Raw genomic sequence first — 20,379 nt, 5'->3', positions numbered from 1 at the left:
GCATGTATACCCAGAAATTTCCAAAAAGAGGACATAAAAGTACAAATTTGACAAATTTTTAACAAGTAATGTCCGATTGTCTATTCCCAAAACACCTTAATGTCTACCGTTATGTTCCCGAATAAAAATAAACAGAAAAATATTTTAATTGATAACGGTTAACACAAGTCAAAATTCAGTCATTTTAGCATATTTTCGGCAATAGTTTATTAGTAAGATTAACTCTTATTTTGATAAATATGCACAAAAAGGTAGGTTTTTGTATTTACTAAAATGAGCCCCTCCTTCAAGACTTGGATATTATTAATTCTACGACGACCTTTATTTTGCATGGATGTACTTTTCTAAAATAATCCATAAGTGCAAAAATAAAAAGCCAGCAATAAAAATCGAATTTATTTCAAATAATCATATGTATATGTATATGTATATGTATATGTATATGTATATGTATATGTATATGTATATATGTAAATGTATATGTATATGTATATGTATATGTGAATTAAAATTATGCCAAATTATCGTATATATGTATATGTATATGTATATGTATATGTATATGTATATGTATATGTATATGTATATGTATATGTATATGTATATGTATATGTATATGTATATGTATATGTATATGTATATGTATATGTATATGTATATGTATATGTATATGTATATGTATATGTATATGTATATGTATATGTATATGTATATGTATATGTATATGTATATGTATATGTATATGTATATGTATATGTATATGTATATGTATATGTATATGTATATGTATATGTATATGTATATGTATATGTATATGTATATGTATATGTATATGTATATGTATATGTATATGTATATGTATATGTATATGTATATGTATATGTATATGTATATGTATATGTATATGTATATGTATATGTATATGTATATGTATATGTATATGTATATGTATATGTATATGTATATGTATATGTATATGTATATGTATATGTATATGTATATGTATATGTATATGTATATGTATATGTATATGTATATGTATATGTATATGTNTCCATGATCTTATATGGCGGATTAGCTTTCCATGATCTTATATGGCGGATTAGCTTAATAATCATCGATCTTAAACTTCAACCCTCGAAACAGTCAACAATCGTCCTAAATATCAACACTTGTAGTTAAAATATCCTGATTAAATTCTATGATATTTAGATCCAGGCCCGTAACCAGGATTTTTCCAGGGGGGGGGTGCAACGAAGCGTGCCGCAGGCGAAAATTTTTTTTTTATAAAAACAATCCTTGGTTTTTTTTACGGTGGTATATGGTTTTCTTTATTACGTTGTCAATGTACGCTATAAAGACTGACCTTTTTAACAAGTGTATTTAAACTTTTAAGGGTTACATTTTAGTGTCTGAAACTTTTCAGTTTACATATATATACAATATACATAAAAAATAAATGAATGGTACTTCAGCCTAAGGAAAAAATTCATTATTTAAAATGAAGGCTTCTTGCCTCTCGGCATGATATTATGAAGATTGAAGATGAATAGAAAATAAAATTTCTAATATTTTGTTTAAAAGAGTTTATTTATTGACATTGAGACATTGAGACATTCTTAGTGAATTTTTTAGTACTCAAAAAAACCCTTCTACTTTGACTAAAAATGACAAATATCTTCGCTTAAAATAATGTTTTTGAAACTCTCAAAAATGGCTATTATATTCCAAAATAAATGGATGACTTTTTTCCTTTTAACCAACTGTTCAAACTTTAAAGGATGTTTTACTTTGTATAAGTTCTTGATTTCAGAGACACCCACAAACACATACACCCACTTTTAATGAGTAACACACAATATGATTGTAATTTGGTTTTGGAAGGGAATCAACTCTTGCTTGAGCTATATTATTGGTAACTAGATTTTAGAAAATTATGAGAAACAATTTCTTTTATATGGGACTGGGGGGGGGGGGGGTGCACCTGCACCCTTGCACTCCCCCTGGTTACGGGCATGTTTAGATCATTGTAAACAATGTATAATTTGGCCTTTTACTATAGTATATATTTAATGATTATTATAAATATCATTGTTAAAATAAATTCGAAATATAAGGAAGACGATTTTTCCGACTCAAATGCCGAAGTTAATTCTCAATGTTTGTGTACACAGGAAGCAAGCATACCACATGTGTCAAATCCCCGCTCACCTTAGATCCCCGCTTCAACCGGCAGTCAGTTCCTAACACTCATATTCACAACTCCATCTCTACCCTGGCTCCTCCATGATGATGATGCAGATACTCAGCGCAACGCACCTGTAGATCTGCCCCACCAACATGAAGCTCTACATCACCCCTCTGACTCCTTCGTGCTGATGATGCAGATACTGAACTGACAGCAGGCATGCTTATACTTCTGATCTCCCTATTAACTTCTTGAGAAGCTTACTTAGGAAACTTGTCGAGCTTTGTCCGAAGTTTCCGCTATCTTGAGTTGCCTTGCCTTTGATCCATTGATAAACCCTGTTGTCCCAGTTCCCGGATCTGTTCCACCAACATGAAGCTCTACAACACTCCCTTGAAGCACCATCTGATATCCATCATTAATTCCTTTTTTGTTAATTTCTAAATCAACCAATTTTAACTTCGCCATGTGCAAATATTTCAAAACAGTTTTATTTTTCTTAAATAAAAGTTATAGAATATTTGTGTTTCCTGATTTCTTTATTTGTATATTGTCTGACCTTTTTTAAAGGTCAACAATCATGTTTATAATTATATACAGTCAAACCCTAAATAAGCCACTAAATCAAAAGAATTCATCAAATGTTGTATTCTTCACTTTCTAATAATGGAATGTAGCAGATATTTAGTTTTTTAATTAATGATTATATGGGGCCGCTCTTTAAAACTGTTCCTGAGATTTATGTATAAAATAGTATAAACCCCATTGAAAAATTGACAACATTTGATACATTCTTTCGATGTATGCCTTATTTAGGGTTTAACTGCAAAATGCAACATTGATAGATTGATAGTTGAAAAAATACATAGATATATGAAATAAAAAGAAAAGATAGATTTATAGATTTGTGCATATAATATATCTATCTATCTACTAGATTATCCATCAATCTATCTATGCATGCAGGGATAAAAATACCAGCGGGAAAAAATTGTCTTTTTCAACACCGATTTGATCTTTTTGAGGAGATTTACAGTTCTGTTAGTGGGAGTTTTAAAACTACACACATTAGATTAGTTCTCATTTTCTACCAATGTCGGTGTACTAATCAACCAATCGGTAAACTGATCGGTTCAACCGCCCTGTTTACGCTATCGATCTCCGCTTCATGTATTATCTGAACAGATCAGAATGAAAAAGCCGAGTGATTTCATTCCTCAGGCGGAATTTCTTCAGTCAGAGATCGGAATTCCGATCGACAGAAATTCTAGCTGTGTTAAAATCACATATTACGATAATACCATGATGTATCCTAAAAAAAAAACCTATATGCGTTCCTGAAATAAAAAGATGGTTCCTGAAAGAAAACCCCTAAGCGCGGTTCCTGGCAGAGACTCCTATAAGCGTGGTTCCTGATGGAGGCCCTAGAAAGAATTTATCCCCACGTTCTATCTTCCATCTGAAGAAAGTGACTTAAACCTCTGCAATATCAAAAATTGCTAGACACCCACCCTAGCAATTCTAAAGTTAAAATGAATTAAAGGGACTGTAAAGGAAAAACAAAGAGGGTATGGGATGAAACCTGAGAATCTCAGGCGTTTAACCATACACATCTATCCAGATGGGTTCCAAAAAAATGTAGTGACAAATAAACTACCAAAAATAAACGACTGACATATATATTGAGGTCTAAATACAACATAAGTTTTTCTGTACTAAATCAAATTTATTTGGTTTGGTTAGCTGAGCTTCCGGACTGCAAGACAATATCATACAGGTCTCCACATGATTAACAATCAGTGCTAATTGAGGTGAGGCGAAGAAAGAGTTCATGCAGCTCACTCAATTATGTTTTTGTAGCAAACTTGCCTGGACTCCAATAGGTAAAATAGTTCAGAGGGGTATTAAAAAAGTTAAATGTATTCCTCCATAATTAGAAGATAAACTATATCTACTTGACCTTTTCTTTTTTAATATGGCTTCAGTAAGAAGCTAAGGAAGCCAATTTATAGTAATTCATTTTCATTATACTTATGTTAGAATTGTATTTATGAATTTCTATATTTGTATAAAAATTGGACAAAAAAAGTTTTTTGTCTGGGCAGGTATTCAACCTTTTGTAGAGGGGTTGGAGTATAGATTAATAACAATACAGATAGAACACTAGATGTAGTCTTTTCAAGATTTAGGGGTTTTTCGTTCACAATAACCCTGAGGCAGAAGCCCAAGGGAGTTACGCGCATGCCGCGATGAATTACAAGACAGAGAGTGAGCATGCCTGTAGCTCCTTTGGGCTTAACTTCCTCAGGGTTATTGTGAACGAAAAACCCCTAAATCTTGAAAAGACAACATCTAGTATTTTATCTAGGTATTTTTATTGATCTATGGGTTGGAGAAATTTTTCATAGAGTAATAGTGAACATTATATAGATTTTTCCATTATCAATTTCGTAAACCTTTACACGATTAGGTGGCAAAGAAAAATGGATTAGAAAATTTGAGTTTGTGGCACTGGTTATTATACGCGAAAGTCTTAAGAATCGAACTGTATTAGTCTGACTAGATCAGGTTACCCACACACAGGGGCGTACACAGGAATTTGCTTTTGGGGGCTAATCTTTTTTTCAAGGGGGCTCGGCACCGGCTGTGAGGGAGGGGGGAGGGGTGAGCCCCCAAAACCCCATCATGTCTACCCATACAGCATAAAACTTTAATGAAAATCGGAAATCCTTAAAATATAATGGTTCAAAGGCTGAATTGCACTGAACTCCGGTTCATTTCAAGTACCAGATGGACTTTTAAGCAGATAGAGAAAGCTGTGCAGTACTATTACAGACTATAAAGGTAAAACGGGACAGTACACCAAATGAATCAACCCTTTGGGATAATTCTAGTGATTAGGGCTTCTGCCTTAGTTTTAGTTTTACATTGGGCATATTAAATTATATACAGTGATAACCAGAAAACTCAGAAAAAAATGTCCTCTAATTAGTTGGTATGATTTCCAAGATTCGTCTTTGTAGGAATACGTAAAAAATAGTTACAAATTAAAATTAGATAGAGTATTTTTACTGTCATTTGGTGGCTTAATTTTTTTTCACTGTATATCTTTGTAAACTAAATAGTCTTAGGGAGAGAGGGGGGCCTCCAGGCCCCAGCCCTCTAGGTATCATTAAAGTAAATATTTCTACTTGACAACCTATTTGAACTGTCCTACAGTAAAAAAAAAACACAAGTTTTGAATAACATTTTTTAATTAATGTTAATTTAAAACTTTATACTTCCTTAAAGTTTTGACTGAATAGATATTAAAACTTGTCAGGTTTCTACTGTAAGGTCAAATTCTCAAGATTATACTAGAATTCAATTCAATGTATTGGAATATATAGACCCTCATATCTACAGATTAAGTTTCAAGCTTAAACTTATATACTTGACCTTTCCTAAAGATACCTTTCCTATTCTAAACATACCTGACCTTTCCTAAACATTCCTTTCCTTTTCTAAAAATACCTGACCTTTCCTAAACATACTTGACCTTTCCTAAACATACCCGACCTTTCCTAAACATATTTGACCCTCTTAATCATATCTGACTTTCCTAAACATACCTAACCTTCCTAAACATACCTGCCCTTTCCTAAACATACCTGGCATTTCCTGAACGTACCTGACCTTTCCTTAACATACACTACCTTTCCTAAACATACCTGTCCTTTCCTTAACATACCTGACCTTTCCAAAACATACCTGCTCTTTCCTAAACATACCTGACCTTTCCAAAACATACTTGACCTTTTCTATACATACCCGACCTTTCCTACACATACCCAACCTTTCCTAAACATGCCTGCCCTTTCCTAAACATACCTGTCCTTTCCTACACATACCTGACCTTTCCAAAACATACCTGCCCTTTCCTAAACATACCTGACCTTTCCAAAACATACCTAACCTTTCCAAAACATACACGACATTTCCTAAACATACCCGACCTTTCCTAAACATACCTGTCATTTCCTAAACATACCTGTCCATACCTGACCTTTCCAAAACACACCTGCCCTTTCCTAAACATACCTGACCTTTCCTAAACATGCCCTACCTTTCCTACACATACCCAACCTTTCCAAAACATACAAGACCTTTCCTGAACATACCTGACCTTTCCAAAACATACCTGCCCTTTCCTGAACATACCTGACCTTTCCAAAACATACTTGACCTTTCCTAAACATACCCGACCTTTCCTAAACATACCCTACCTTTCCTACACATACCCAACCTTTCCTAAACAAACCTGCCCTTTCCTAAACATACCTGTCCTTTCCAAAACATACCTGACCTTTCCAAACCATACCTGCCCTTTCCTAAACATACCTGACCTTTCCAAAACATACTTGACCTTTCCTCAACATACCCGACCTTTCCTAAACATACCCTACCTTTTCTACACATACCCAACCTTTCCTAAACATACCTGCCCTTTCCTAAACATACCATGTCCTTTAGTACACATACCTGACCTTTCCAAAACATACCTGTCCTTTCCTAAAAATACCTGACCTTTCCAAAACATACCTAACCTTTCCAAAACATACACGACATTTCCTAAACATACCCGACCTTTCCTAAACATACCTTTTATTTCCTAAACATACCTGTCCTTTCCTAAACATACGTGACCTTTCCAAAACATACCTGACCTTTCCAAAACACACCCGACCGTTCCTTAACATAGCCGATCATTTTTAAACTTTCCCGACCTTTCCTAAACATACCTAAAGTTTCTTTAACAAGATACAAGTTAATCTTTTCCCCTTAGTTTTCATCCTTATTTACATATACTTCTAAGGTTTTGCACTGTTAAAAGAATCGTTTTCAGAAAAAAATTAATAAAACTTCTAAGTTTTCAAACCTGTATTATCTTAAAGTATGCATTTATCAAACTTTTCAATATCTTCTGCCAGGTTTAAAATAGTTTTCAATATCTTCTGCCAGGTTTAAAATAGTTTTCAATATCTTCTGCCAGGTTTAAAAAAGTTTTCAATTTGTTCTGCCAGGTTAAAAATAGTTTTCAATATTTTCTGCCAGGTTTAAAATAGTTTTCAATATCTTCTGCCAGGTTTAAAATAGTTTTCAATATCGCCAAGTTTAAAATAGTTTTCAATATCTTCTGCGAGGTTTAAAATAGCTTTCAATATCTTCTGCCAGGTTTAAAATAGTTTTCAATATCTTCTGCCAGGTTTAAAATAGCTTTCAATATCTTCTGCCAGGTTTTAAATAGTTTTTAATATCTTCTGCCAGGTTTAAAATAGCTTTCAATATCTTCTGCCAGGTTTTAAATAGTTTTCAATATCTTCTGCCAGGTTTTAAATAGTTATCAATATCGCCAGGTTTAAAATAGCTTTAAATATCTTCTACCAGGTTTAAAATTGTGTAAGAAAACATACGTTTAGAATAAACAATTTTAAAAATGTGCTTTTTTCAGGCTATGCTAACGTTTGAAAGAAAATATAGACAAATAACGACCCAAAAACGAATGCCATACTGTTTAAAAGTTAGAATATAAGGGAAAAAACGAGCCAAAAAACGATATTGGTTTGGTCTGGTTTTGCATACAGCCTTCTTAAGTTTGGCGCAATAGCGTTAGGAAGAAAATTTTTGTGGAACCTTTAAAAAGTCGAACCCCGTTCGCAGCTTTAATCGAATTCAGCCAATGAAGGAACAGTTTTCTTTTTCACATTTTTCTAAATTCTTGAAAAATCATATCATTAATTATAAAAAAGACAATTGTAAACTTTTATTTTCTTACAGTGGAAGGCAATTTTATCAATACAATGAAGAAGACTTTTTTAGTTAAGTTTTGAACATGTTAACAAGCTTTTTTCGAATTAGAAATTGACAGTTTCTTTTGACTTCATTTACGTTAATATGTGTATCTATGCTGTTTGACACATGCAGCGTGACATAAATAAAGTCGTCTTCATATTGATATAACCGCTTACCACTGTAGATATTTTTTTTCGCTGTTGGCTACAATGTTAAAAGTTCAAATTCAGAATTCAAAACTGGAGAACAAATAGAAAAATTTGTTTGATAATTTGCTCTTTTCAATGCATGTGAGATGCGATGCGTGACTTGCATGCAGTTTCAGCCTCCAGGTTCTACAGGTTCTCCATGTTCTCTAGACTCACCTCAAGAAATATAATAGTTAAGTATCTTATTTTGTTAAAAATGGAGTGTTTGTAAAAATTGTTCTGTAAGAGGCTAATCACGATTTGAATTCGGGTTTGATCGCTACTAATGTTACTTAATTCTATCTGTTGCTTCTTTGAGGAATAAATGGTTAAAAACGCAATACACCCAAGTGCAAGTCAACTATAGAAGTCAGCAGAATCGTACACATGGGCCAGGAGCCCCCCCCCCCCCAGATAAGTAAAATCTATGGTTTCCAGACCACAACTGGTGCTAAGCCCCCCCCCCCTGGAAAGATTGAAAGTAAATTTATTAATGAATATATTATTTTCACTTGCTGTATGTTATAGAATTAAAAAGATAAATGCATAATTTACGGGGAGAAGCCATAAATCTGTGGCTTAGAAAGACGACCTTGAACCAATATAAACAATGTACAGGGTGTCCCACGAATCATGACAGCAGCAAGACGAATTGAAAGTCATTTTTGAACTTTTAATTTATTTTTGACATTCAGCGTCAACCTACTTTAATATCTATGATTCTTGAAACACACAACCACAAAATTCTCCTAGTCCTTGCATTTCAAAAATGTAGTCTGCATTTTAAGTGCTGTTAATATTACCTGAGATGTTAAGAATTTCGTTCAAATTTCCATTTTATTAAATAAAACCAAAATTGTCGAAATATGAACGAAAATTCTTTATATCTCCGGTTTTATTGAAAGCGACAGACCGGCTATGTAAGGTAGTTAAACTGAGCATGCAGTGCTGTGGACAAATTCTTTAGGATTATTTTGAGCTGACATATAACACTTTTCCACGATGTAAAATTTCAGAGTTTGAGTGCATAGTCGACGTTCAAAATCATGAATTTGGCTGGATACTTTTTCAAACTAGGTTTTTTAAAATCATTAAATAAAGACGACAAGAAATAAATTAAAAAGTTTGCAGTAATCTAATTAAATGGTTAGGAACAACATATTTCATAAAAGAAATTTGTCAATAATCAATGCTAGAATCAATTATTTCGTTTTCATCATTTTATTAACTTTCTTATTTTCTATTAATTTATTTGCAGATTTCTACAAATTCTTCCAATGTCGTCTTTTCAATAAATATTCCAAAAAATCTTTGTGAATAATGAGAAACCAGAATAATAAGGAAATAGAAACTAATAACTGAACAAGGGTACTTTTTTACGATGATAAGATAAATTTTTATTTTCTTAACCTGTTTCTAAACAACTACTTAGTTTAGTGTATAATTTTATTAAAATTTTTTGTCGTCGTTATTTAATAATCAAAAAAAAAAAATTCTGAAAACATATCCACCCAAATACGATTTAAAATTCGACTTTGCACTCAAAACTCAGAATTTCATACTTTGGATTTAGAAGCAGTCTTCCTCTTCCACAGTTTTTAGATATTTGCACAGCCCGAATCGTCCCAAATTAACGGCCGGGCGCATTTAAGACGTACTTTGTATGTCTCCTTTCTCTATGGTGTTTGTCCGCCAGATGTTGCCCAAAGTATAGTTGTCTAGTCTTTCTATTTGTTTTTGCCGAGAGGGGTCGTTTCATGTAACGTTACATCATCTTTAAGCAACATCCCCCTTACTGAACTTCTAACCTACGCCAGCTGCTTATTCTTGTATCAATTGAGGGAATTAGGTTAGTATAGGAGTATCTTAGACGAGCACTGCGGCTGCATGGATGTCGAAGATATTAACTTAATTAGCCCCATAAAAAATGTTTTACAAGGGACTGAATGTACTGAATTTGGGCTCTGTCGTTGAACTACCTCCAAAGGTTCAAATCTTAATTTACCGATCCACAGTTGAAGATTTATTAGGACTTGATTGAAACAGGATTTGAACCGGCGAGAAGGTAGTTTCAGCGACCTCTCCAAAGTCCAACTCCGTAAATTCGTTCCAAGAAAGTTCAAAAACAATCAAAAATAAAATTAACACCCTTTACATTTCTAAGTTTTAAATGGCGAAATCTGCGAAATGTTTCGTTATTATTATGTGCGCCAGGTTTGCAGAAAGATCTGCACAACATAAACCGAACAAATCTACTTTTGTCTAAATATCTGCACTTGTACATCTCTGTTAATATTAATTAGTCAATTTAAAATTAAATGCTTCACTTTATTATCAAAAAGCAATGATGATTCAGTTTTACACGTGTTAAATAGTAGAGGAGATCCTAGTTCATGTTGATTAGATGTTCACCTACAGAATAATATTCGTTCACGAGCAGGAACTTAGCTCCAATTTTGTCGGGTCTTATTCAAAATGAAAATGTACAAAAAAAGTCATTTAACTTATGATCTATGAAATTTTCGGATGAACTTATATCCGGTTAAATATGAGATAAAACCGAAGAAATCACCACAATTTCCGCAAAAATCTTCGATTTGGTCGAAACCCCGGATTTTAAAGCGGTAAACTGGGGCATTTTTCGGTTGATAGCGCGATGATTTTTCAAACTGATTGCCAGGAGGGAGGGCCGAGGAAGGCGTGTCTAATCCCCTCCTGCAGGGATCGGGGGCGGGGGAACGCCCATGTCGTCCTTCAGTCGTTTAGGTTCAGACTCGTGGGACTCCTCTTCCAGAGGGCGTTTATCGCAGGAAGGTTTTACAGTCTCCTAAACACACAAAATAAATAATAACCATCAAACCATTAATATTGAGACCTAAAAGGTTATTCTCTGATTTATCAAAGAAAAAAGTTGCACGGAACCAATAATTTAGGAAGATTAAGGATTAATTATATTGACAGGCGTATTCTCCTTTATATTTTGGGGTATGTTGGAATAATTTACTGAATATAAAATGATAACTGACCTCTTTGGTTGAATCTCCATTTGCTTCCACGCCGTTATGGGCGGATCCATTTTCAACTGGAGACGACGTTCCATTCTCGGCCGGGGTAGCAGTGCCGTTTTCAACGGGCGCTGGTGCACTCTTCTCAACGGGTGCCGGTGTACTTTTTTCAACAGGCGCTGGAGTAATTTTCTCGGCGGGCACCGCTGTTTCAGTCTCAGTCAATACCGCCGAGTTTATCTCTGCTTCCTCGGAACCGTTCTTGGTTGATTCAGTTGAACCATTGACGGGTTTCTCATCTGTAACATTGTTTTCTGTTTCCTTAGATCCATTCTCTGAAGAAGTATGGGCTTCCGAAGCTCCATTTAGTTCTGCAGAAGCTTCATTTGATTCTGTGGAAGCTCCATTTTTCTGATTTTCTTGTCCATTCTGCTCGAGTACACTGTCGCATGAATCCTCATCTTGTTTCTCTGAACCCGAACTTTCCCCCTCCTTCTCTCCGTTCACCTTCTCCTCCTCCTCATTTTCTCCGTTGACGGGAGACCCGCTATACTTGTTCGGGGATTTATTAGCGTCCACACCTGGCATATCATCCAGAAGCTCGGGTTTAATATCGCGGGCTATATAGTGGGTCCAGATAGCAAGCTCAACAGTGTGAGGAGTCCAGGTGCCTCCTAAACAACATCAACATCAACATCAACATCAACATCAACATCAACATCAACATCAACATCAACATCAACATCAACATCAACATCAACATCAACATCAACATTAACATCAACATCAACATCAACATCAATATCAACATCAACATCAACATCAACATCAACATCAACATTAACATCAACATCAAAATCAACATCTTTTCACATCAACATCAACACCTTTTAATCAAGGAAGGAAGTTAAATATATCAATACAAAAATCTGGGGCTTTTTAGTTTAATATTTATTGAAATAATAAATTAAAATAGTCAGGGAAAAAAAAATTGTTGGGAACAGGGAGGGGACATTTTTGTTGAAGAAAACTTGAAAACTTGGAGAAATCAATCAATTAAGTAAAAGCCAACCTTGAGAATTCAATCTCTCGACACACTCCTTTGTTTTCTCAACCAGCTTTATATATTCCTTCATGGTGTAATCAATCCCTTCAATATCAGGCATAGACAGTAAACATTCATCAGCCATAAACGGAGCAATTTCAGGGGCACCAGCAGCCAGAACAGCTGAAAATAGTTCAGAATTTTAACAAAAGATGGCAGTATGTTTTATCAGAGAAAACACTTTTAGTTCAATTCAATCTTGAGAATTGAAAAACACACTGATATCATTGACATTAAAAATTAAAGCTCCGGAAAAAAACCATTAATTTGAAAATTAACTTTTCTACATTAAAGATGCAAGATGCAGCTAATAATAGTTAGTAACAGACAGAATATGAAAAGCAGGGAATAAAGAAAAAAAAACTAAAGTGTTAACTGGTAAGCTAAGCAGGGGAAGAAAATTAATAAATTAATCTATAAAAGAAAAAGAGTATTATAGTCCAATGATTAAAAAGTGAATAAAAAGAAAAACAAATTGCAAGATATGAAATTAACATCTAAATGTTCGAAAGCTGAAATTTGTTCAATTTTTTGCCCCCTTTTCCTACTCAACTGTAGCTTTTAAAAGTAAATTTTAAAAATATTCTCCTGAAAATGTCAAGATTTTTAATAGCCATCAACATGGAATCAGTGTCGTAATATTAAAGTTACGCAACAAGAATTTTTTTTTCCCCCCCCACCCCCCTGGAGCCCAAAGGGGCCCCCCCCAACCCGCCCAAGTAAAAAACTACTTGCGTGCAAACTAAAAATGGGAACATTAGCACGTACAAAAAAATAAGAATCAACACTAAATAAGAAGTTTAGTTGGGTATATATTTCAGATTATGTAAAATTTGCGTAGCAGCTGTAGGAATATATCTGAAATATGTACGCAAAGAACCATGCTAACTGTGACGCCAAAAGCAGGGCTATAAACCTGACGCAAGTGTGGTTCCCACCCCCTTGAGACTGCAGAGGGTACTAATAGCGGATTCCAGGTTGGGCAGCTTCTTAAAAGCCTTCTTAGACTCAGTTTGCACCGCCCGCGGGGTATTAATGCGCACCAAGTTCGTCAACTGGGGATAAAATTTCCCCCTCTAAAAAAGAGAAAAAAACATGAAAATTTGGCCCAGAATCCCCGAAAACATTCCCGACTGATGTTGGCCTGTTCAGACTGGTCCTGTGGTTACCTGAGGCCATGGCAGGGCCGACACCCTTCAAGTTGCTAAGGGCAGCTACGGCAGACTCAATATCCTTCTTCTTGAAGAGATTCCTAAACGCTTTCTTAGTTTCCTGCATAACTACCCTAGGTGTGTTCATCTGGACAAGATCCTTCAATCTGGGGCGGAAAATGCCTCTCTACCAAATAAAAATAAAATAAAACAAAAATAATGGGTCCGCAACTAGAACACCCAATCCAAGGCTGGTTAAAATAACCTGAAACTTGTTAGGGTAAAAATTTAAACGAAAAAAATAAGTAATTTTAATAAAAGACATAAAATTGTATCAGTTATCTTTCATATTTTAAACTGCATAAAATCTTGTTTATCATTTAAAATCAGTAAAATCCACAGAATAATTTGAGTAACTGTAAATTTATATTTTTCTTACCGCTAGTTTCCATTTGATGGTCATAACTATCTCGTCGTGTGTGAGATATAGTTCCTTTCCTCGGGACTTCATCTTTTTAGGAAGCTCATTCTGATACCTAGACAACAACATTAATTCATATAAATTCCAAGGAAATACATCAAACCCACAAAGTAGATTTATTTCCCAGGGGTGTGTATTTTCTCGAAAATCATTGATTAAGAACAAATGTAAGGTTTTTTTCCGCTGAATTGGCGAAATATTCATTGCTTGGGATCCATTAAATTTTGATGCGGATCCTGGATCCGAATTGGAAAAAAATGGATCCGGATCGAGGTAATTTCTTTGCTAATTTACTGAATTTTTTAACAAAATTTATTTTTTCAAATTTTTTGTTTTATTTTTTTCGCTTATTTTCATCCTAAAACTTGATGAACTATTCAGAAATGAGGAAATCTCTATAATCTCTCCTTTTTCAAAAAAGTTCAGATTTTATGAATTAAAGTTTTTTTGCAGGTTTTGGTTGATATTTTACCCCTTGGATCCGCATATTTTTGCGGATCAGGATCCAGGAAGCCAAAATCTTGCGGATCCAAAGGATCCGGGTTCTAGGCACAGGCGAAAATTCAAGTTTTTTTTTTAGAGGAAATCAATATATTTTTGAGTAAAAATTATCAAAAGGACTAAAATAATGTGTTTTGAATTTTTACTTCCAATTTTTCATTTTTTAATTTTTTTTAAATCCGCACTACATCAAATTTTTTTACAGGAAATATTTTATTCGGATTGGTAATTCACTGTTGTATTTCAGGTAAAAAAAACCATAATTGGAAATAATCGGTTTTAAAAATTATTAACATTAATATCTAATTCATACGTGCTCAAACAGCTCTTTGAAGAGTACTGTGTGAATCAGTCAATTGACAAATATGCACGAAGAGACCCTTGAAATAAAGCTTGAGATTACGCTTGAAAACGTATCAAGCTCAACTAGCCAAAATTTAAACGTCAAGTTAAACTTTTCAGAATAAGTCATAAATGTTAAAATTCTCCGTAAATTCTTCTAGTGTTTAGCCCGTAGATAGATAGATAGATAAAATAAAGGATAGATAGATAGATAGGCCAATCCTGGAGACTGTGTTGTAACCTACCGGGACTTACAGTGTGAGTAAATAGTGAAATTAAATATTTCAACATTGACCCAGCCCGCCTCCTCCCCCCCCCCCTCCACACCTTGCTACACTATATAATATTCAATGCAACGTTTTATTTCGTCAGTTCTCTGCCAGAAAGCAGAGATCAAGTATCAAATTTAGCTTAACAAGGCATAATTTAAAGGCACTGTAGACTTAATTTCAAGGAACTTGCCAGTTTTAAGAAAGGCTTGTCCGATTCACACAATACCGATTAACCATTGATACTTTATCTGATCAAGCATGAATGTATTTCTCTTTTAAACATGGAATATTTCTATTTGTGGTTTCTTCCTTAGAATGACTTGTGGATTTATGCTCGAGAAACAAAGGGATTAAATTGTTTTGAAGGTTTACTTTGAGTGACAAAGGATGTTCAAAAATATATTTTTTTTTAAAGCATGAAAAACGATGATTACATTATTAATTATTAATCATAGTTATTTTTGTTAGCGTAAGCTTTTGCCAACAACCCTTAATTAAAATAAAATATTATTTTAAGTTAAAATTTTTCTAATCTTTATATTCTAAATCCTCCCATGTTCCATTATAAAGCGAACATTTACAAACCACAGGTTTTTATCTTAGACTTTTCCACAAATTTTAAATTAAAAAAAAAATAGAATTTACGAAAAGTTATATTTTTTCTGGATGAAAAGAATTAGAATTCAGAGTTCGATGATGTTAAATAAGTACTAACCCCCTATTTCCAATTACACCTGCCGTAGCATCTGCTTTCAGTTTCAACCCCCACCCTCCGATTTTTAGCCCACCTCTACAGGAAATACGGTATTTTTACCTGCCCCCACCCCACCCTACGTTTTCAGTTTTCGGGCTTAATGACATAAAAAAAATTTTAACAGATTTTCGATTGAGTAGGGTACCTTTAAAAGGTTTGTCTACTCTTGAACGAACAAAACTAAACTTTTCTCTTTGAAAATTTTTATCTCTGAAAAAGTGGATTTCTACTTCAGAGAGAATAAAATGTCATAAAAAATGTTCAGCTCGAAGAACGACGATATCTTGCATTAGTGATCTCACAACATTTTAATAGGTTGGGTACTTGAAATCCGGTGGGGGTGGGGAGGGCCAGGGGGTTCGATGGGATTTTTAGCGACAAAAATCTTTATATTTTCTCTAGATGAAGTCCTTTTTAAAAGTCATCCATCAATTTTGCACCCAAAGTCTTAAGAGTCATTTTCTTACATATTTGGATTTTTCTTCAAAATGCTGTTTTTACAATGCCCCCAGTCGAGTCCAATGTCCACATATTAAGTGAGGAGGCAAGGGGAAGGGGGCGAGGAGTCTTGCTAATAATAATAAAATGTATTATAATTTAATAAGTGGAAGCCTGATTTTACCTCAAAAAACGTAAAATGAATTCCCATGAAAACAAATGCATGTAAACAAAAACTTAAAAAGTTAAGAATTTTTCCAATTATTTATCTGAAAGACTTGTATTTTGTAATTTAGAGTCTTTTGAAGGTTTTTAAAATTGTCTTAACACATTTGTGGAAACTTTTTTATTTCTAAGGATTGAACGTTATCTTTCTATCTATCTATCTATCTCTCCTCCCCTCCACAGCGAGGATGGCTTAAGAGAAAATTTGAGAAGCGGGCCTCGGTGTCTCGAAACACTATCAATAATCATGCACACATCAGCTGTTATATTCATAAATGGTAGATAAATGGAACAGGAAGGATTGGGATTTTTTTTAAAGTTTAAAGGTGTGTTGTCGGGGCTGCTGGCAGGCAGGCTGCCTCCTAGCATACTCTGACGTCACAAACAAAGGATTTCCCTTTCCCGCCTCTCAATTTAAGGATGTGTGACTGGATTGCGGACTAGAGGATTGCATCACCAATGCCTGACAATTAGGCCGGTATGAGGAACCGGGTGAACCCGAAAAATCCGCAGAAATTGTCAAAAAAAAATCCGCAGAAAGCGCGATGTAGGAAACGGGCTGCTGTCGAGTACGCAGGGGGGGAGAAGGACGCGGTTTATTAAATATAAAGATTTACTTACCAATTATCCAGCTTTAGCAATGTCTCCGGCTTAGAACTTTTGTTGTGAGCTTTGGCTTTAATTGCTTCAGGATATTGTTTCAATACATACTCAAATTGAGCATTAGTTCCCGTTTCAAAAAAGACACAAGTTTTAGACGCCATGATTCTGAGTGAGGTTAGGCGTTCTACTGGAAATCCTGATGTGTGCGGGCTGTGTACCGGCACGGTACCGCTAGAGGAAGAGAGAGAGAGCGGGGGGCACGCACAAGGTTATTGGCCGCCCGGTTTAAACATCTTAAACATGACACAAGGGGGGAAGGGAGGCTGTATTTGGTCACCCTGTGCCTACACGTGGTTTAGAACATTACGAATCTGTTTGCAAGTAAAGTTAGAATGATAGAGTCAGTCAATGAAAGGATGCGTCTGAATGCGGAGGTCGGGGCGGGAGGGGAGAGCTGTGTAAGTGGAAGGGAGGAGGGGGAGGGCTAGGCAGGCTATACAGCCTGGCTGCAAGCTTGTTTTATATCCAGCTATACAAAGATATTTGTTATATCTACCATGTTTTGTATATCAAGAAGGTATATTTCGAATATACCATTATTTTTCCCGGATTCCTTGAAAAATTTCAAAGCCAACGAGATAAATATTTCTGATCTTAATTTCACTTTTTTGAACGTAAATACAGGTCTTAAATCTTGTTTATAAAAAAATGTCAATTTTCTTTCCATAAAATTTCGAAGGATGGTTTGTTTGTCTTAGAAAAAAACTCGTGGACAAACTAAACAACACGGGCCAATTTTAGAAATGAGATTAATAAAAACATGACTTTTTTCTTTCTATAACAAAAATTGTCGAAATTTAGCAAAAGAAAATTTTTCAACATGAAATAGATGGTAGCCAAAATCTTAAAGTTCGTGTGTTAACCTATAAATAGTATTCAAATACATATATATACGCAAAATATATTGCTAAATTTTAACTCGCATAAAAAAGTGTAAAGAATCATACCTGCAGAATTGGTTAAAATATATTCTAAAACGGTTTTGGGAAACATACTTTGATGAAACACCCGTTTTAAAAAAAATTGTATTTACTCTCAATTATAAATGTTCTACTGTTTCATTTTTATTACTAATTTATAAATCATTTATCCAAAGTAACTCTACTATCAATTTATAGTTTATAATGTTGAAATCGTTAATTGTAAATGTATATAAGACAATTCTGATGTTCAGGATATATATATCTAACAGTAACATTTGTATTTTATTTGATATTTGATCAGTAAATCTGACCAACAGTTTTTTATTACCAATTTAGTGATGCCAGTGGTAAAAATCATAATTTTCTAAGATTTTATATTTATAGACTAGCTTGGGAGCCCTGCAGCCATAGAGAATAGAATATATATTAGAGGGAAATTAACAAAAAAAAAGTGTTAAACGGCCATTTTGTTGTACTGTTTCCATACTGCAGGTGTACTTCACATATTTATGCTATTTAACCTTTTTGGCCCTGGAATATCATTTTATAGAAAATCTAAAATTAATATTAAAAGAAAACCAAATTATGAAATAGGCTAGTTTCATAATTGACCAATGATCATTTCACATAGACCATATACCTTTCACTCTACAAACGATGATTTTCCGTTATAACTATAAATCAAATGATGTTTTTATTCACCTAATTCATTATAAAGTTTATTTAACAGTTTAAAAAATTCGAAATGGAAATGAATAGTCTAGGGAACATACTGTATTAATGTACTCTACTGCATATAATTTGTGAACATTATATGATTTGTACACTTTGAACTCCCTTTCAGGCTGAAAGGGACTGAAAAAATTCATACCGAGAGATTCTTTAAATTCCCCTCTAATATTTATTCTATTCTCTATGCCTGCAGCTTTGCCAAGGTTATACTTATAGACACGCCGTTTACCCGCGCCTGGTCTAAAATTACGATTATAGCTATTTTTCCCTATAAAAGTCGACCCACTCAACTTAGAATCTTAAAACCAAGCTTATTAAGAAGATTCTCGTGGATCTCCCAAATTCATTAATTAAAATTTGAGGAAAATCGGTTCTGGGGTTCATAAGTTTTGATCTGAGAGACAAACAGAGATACTACTTTATACATATTGAAGATACATAAAACATGTAATTGTATTCTTTTTCACTCGAACAGAATCACACAAAAAATGCAACAAAATTTCGAAGTCTTAATAATATTAAATATTAAATGTTCACCACTATGAAGGGATATATATTATAGAATGTTTTAAATGAGAAGAGAAATATTATAGAATGTTTACAAGTATGGGATATTATAAAATGTTTACAAGTATGAAGGGATATATTATAGAATGTTTTTTTTTCTTATTTGGCCTTTCTGTTTTCTTTTTTTGGCTCTTTTTGTCCCAACAAAATAAACTAGATTAGAAATTTCAGTCTCCCCCTAACCCTGCTAGCAACAACACATCTCTGTGACTCTCTAGCCCGGTTTCTTTATCGAGCTGTAACTTGCTTTGACTCTGACTATTATTTGAGATCACAGCTACAAGGTTAGATTTCAGATCATAGTCAAAGCTCGTTCATAAGTCAAAATTTTGAGGTTGGATTTAGTATGATTTCAGATCTAGTCAAAGTACAAGTAATTTGTTTTATGAATCCAATCTCAGCTGCTCTGACTATGATTTGATGACAGCTGGCCTTCCTAACTGACAGCAAAAAATAAAATTGTGTGGGGCATTGATATTTTCTCGACCACTTTAAAAAGTCGTAAGTCGTCTTTGATTTTTGGCCTTAAAATTGTAAAATGATTGATAAATTAGATAGATGGATAGACTAATAAATACATAGATAGATAGATAGAGATAAAAGATGAAGAAGAAAAAGAGAATAACAGAAATAATCTTTAAAAGGAAATATCTTAGAAATATTTTTATTTTTCTGAACTATGCATCTTGGCATATTATTTCTGGTCTCTATTTTCATGTTTTGCAATTTTAGTAGTTTTAATGTCTGCTTATTTGTACCCAAAATCATGTGAAAACCTAAAAATGGCGAATAGTTTGTTCCCATTTGCTGTGATTTAGCTGTGAAGTCGAAGCTAAATCCAACCTCAGGTGTGATTTCCATCAGCTGATGTTCAGCTGATATTTAGCTCCGACTTCAGATCTAACCTAAGCTTCGATCTTGCTCTGATTTTGGACTAACGAATACAAAATCATAGCTAAGCTAGGAAGTCGCAGCTAAATCATAGCTAGAACCGGACAAAGAAACCGGGCTA

At 34.1% G+C, this 20,379-nt stretch overlaps 1 protein-coding gene across 1 annotated transcript; it reads right to left on the bottom strand.

Annotated features, from left to right (window-relative positions):
* Positions 1-10,515: 10,515 nt before the first annotated feature.
* Positions 10,516-17,315, bottom strand: LOC111697315 (neurofilament medium polypeptide). The gene is made up of 6 exons (XM_023467269.1): positions 17,104-17,315; positions 13,909-14,005; positions 13,488-13,656; positions 12,286-12,441; positions 11,235-11,887; positions 10,516-11,035 (listed from the first exon to the last, which is right to left on the bottom strand). The coding sequence occupies exons 1-6, from the start codon at positions 17,244-17,246 to the stop codon at positions 10,913-10,915; spliced, it is 1,341 nt and encodes a 446-aa protein (XP_023323037.1). The 5' UTR covers positions 17,247-17,315; the 3' UTR covers positions 10,516-10,912.
* Between the last annotated feature and the right edge of the window lie 3,064 nt (positions 17,316-20,379).

The sequence above is a fragment of the Eurytemora carolleeae genome, unplaced genomic scaffold, assembly GCF_000591075.1.
Source record: "Eurytemora carolleeae unplaced genomic scaffold, Eaff_2.0 scaffold75, whole genome shotgun sequence".
NCBI lineage: Eukaryota > Metazoa > Arthropoda > Copepoda > Calanoida > Temoridae > Eurytemora > Eurytemora carolleeae.
The sequence above is the reverse complement of the archived record's forward strand: the minus strand, read 5'-3'. Positions and strand labels throughout refer to the sequence as shown.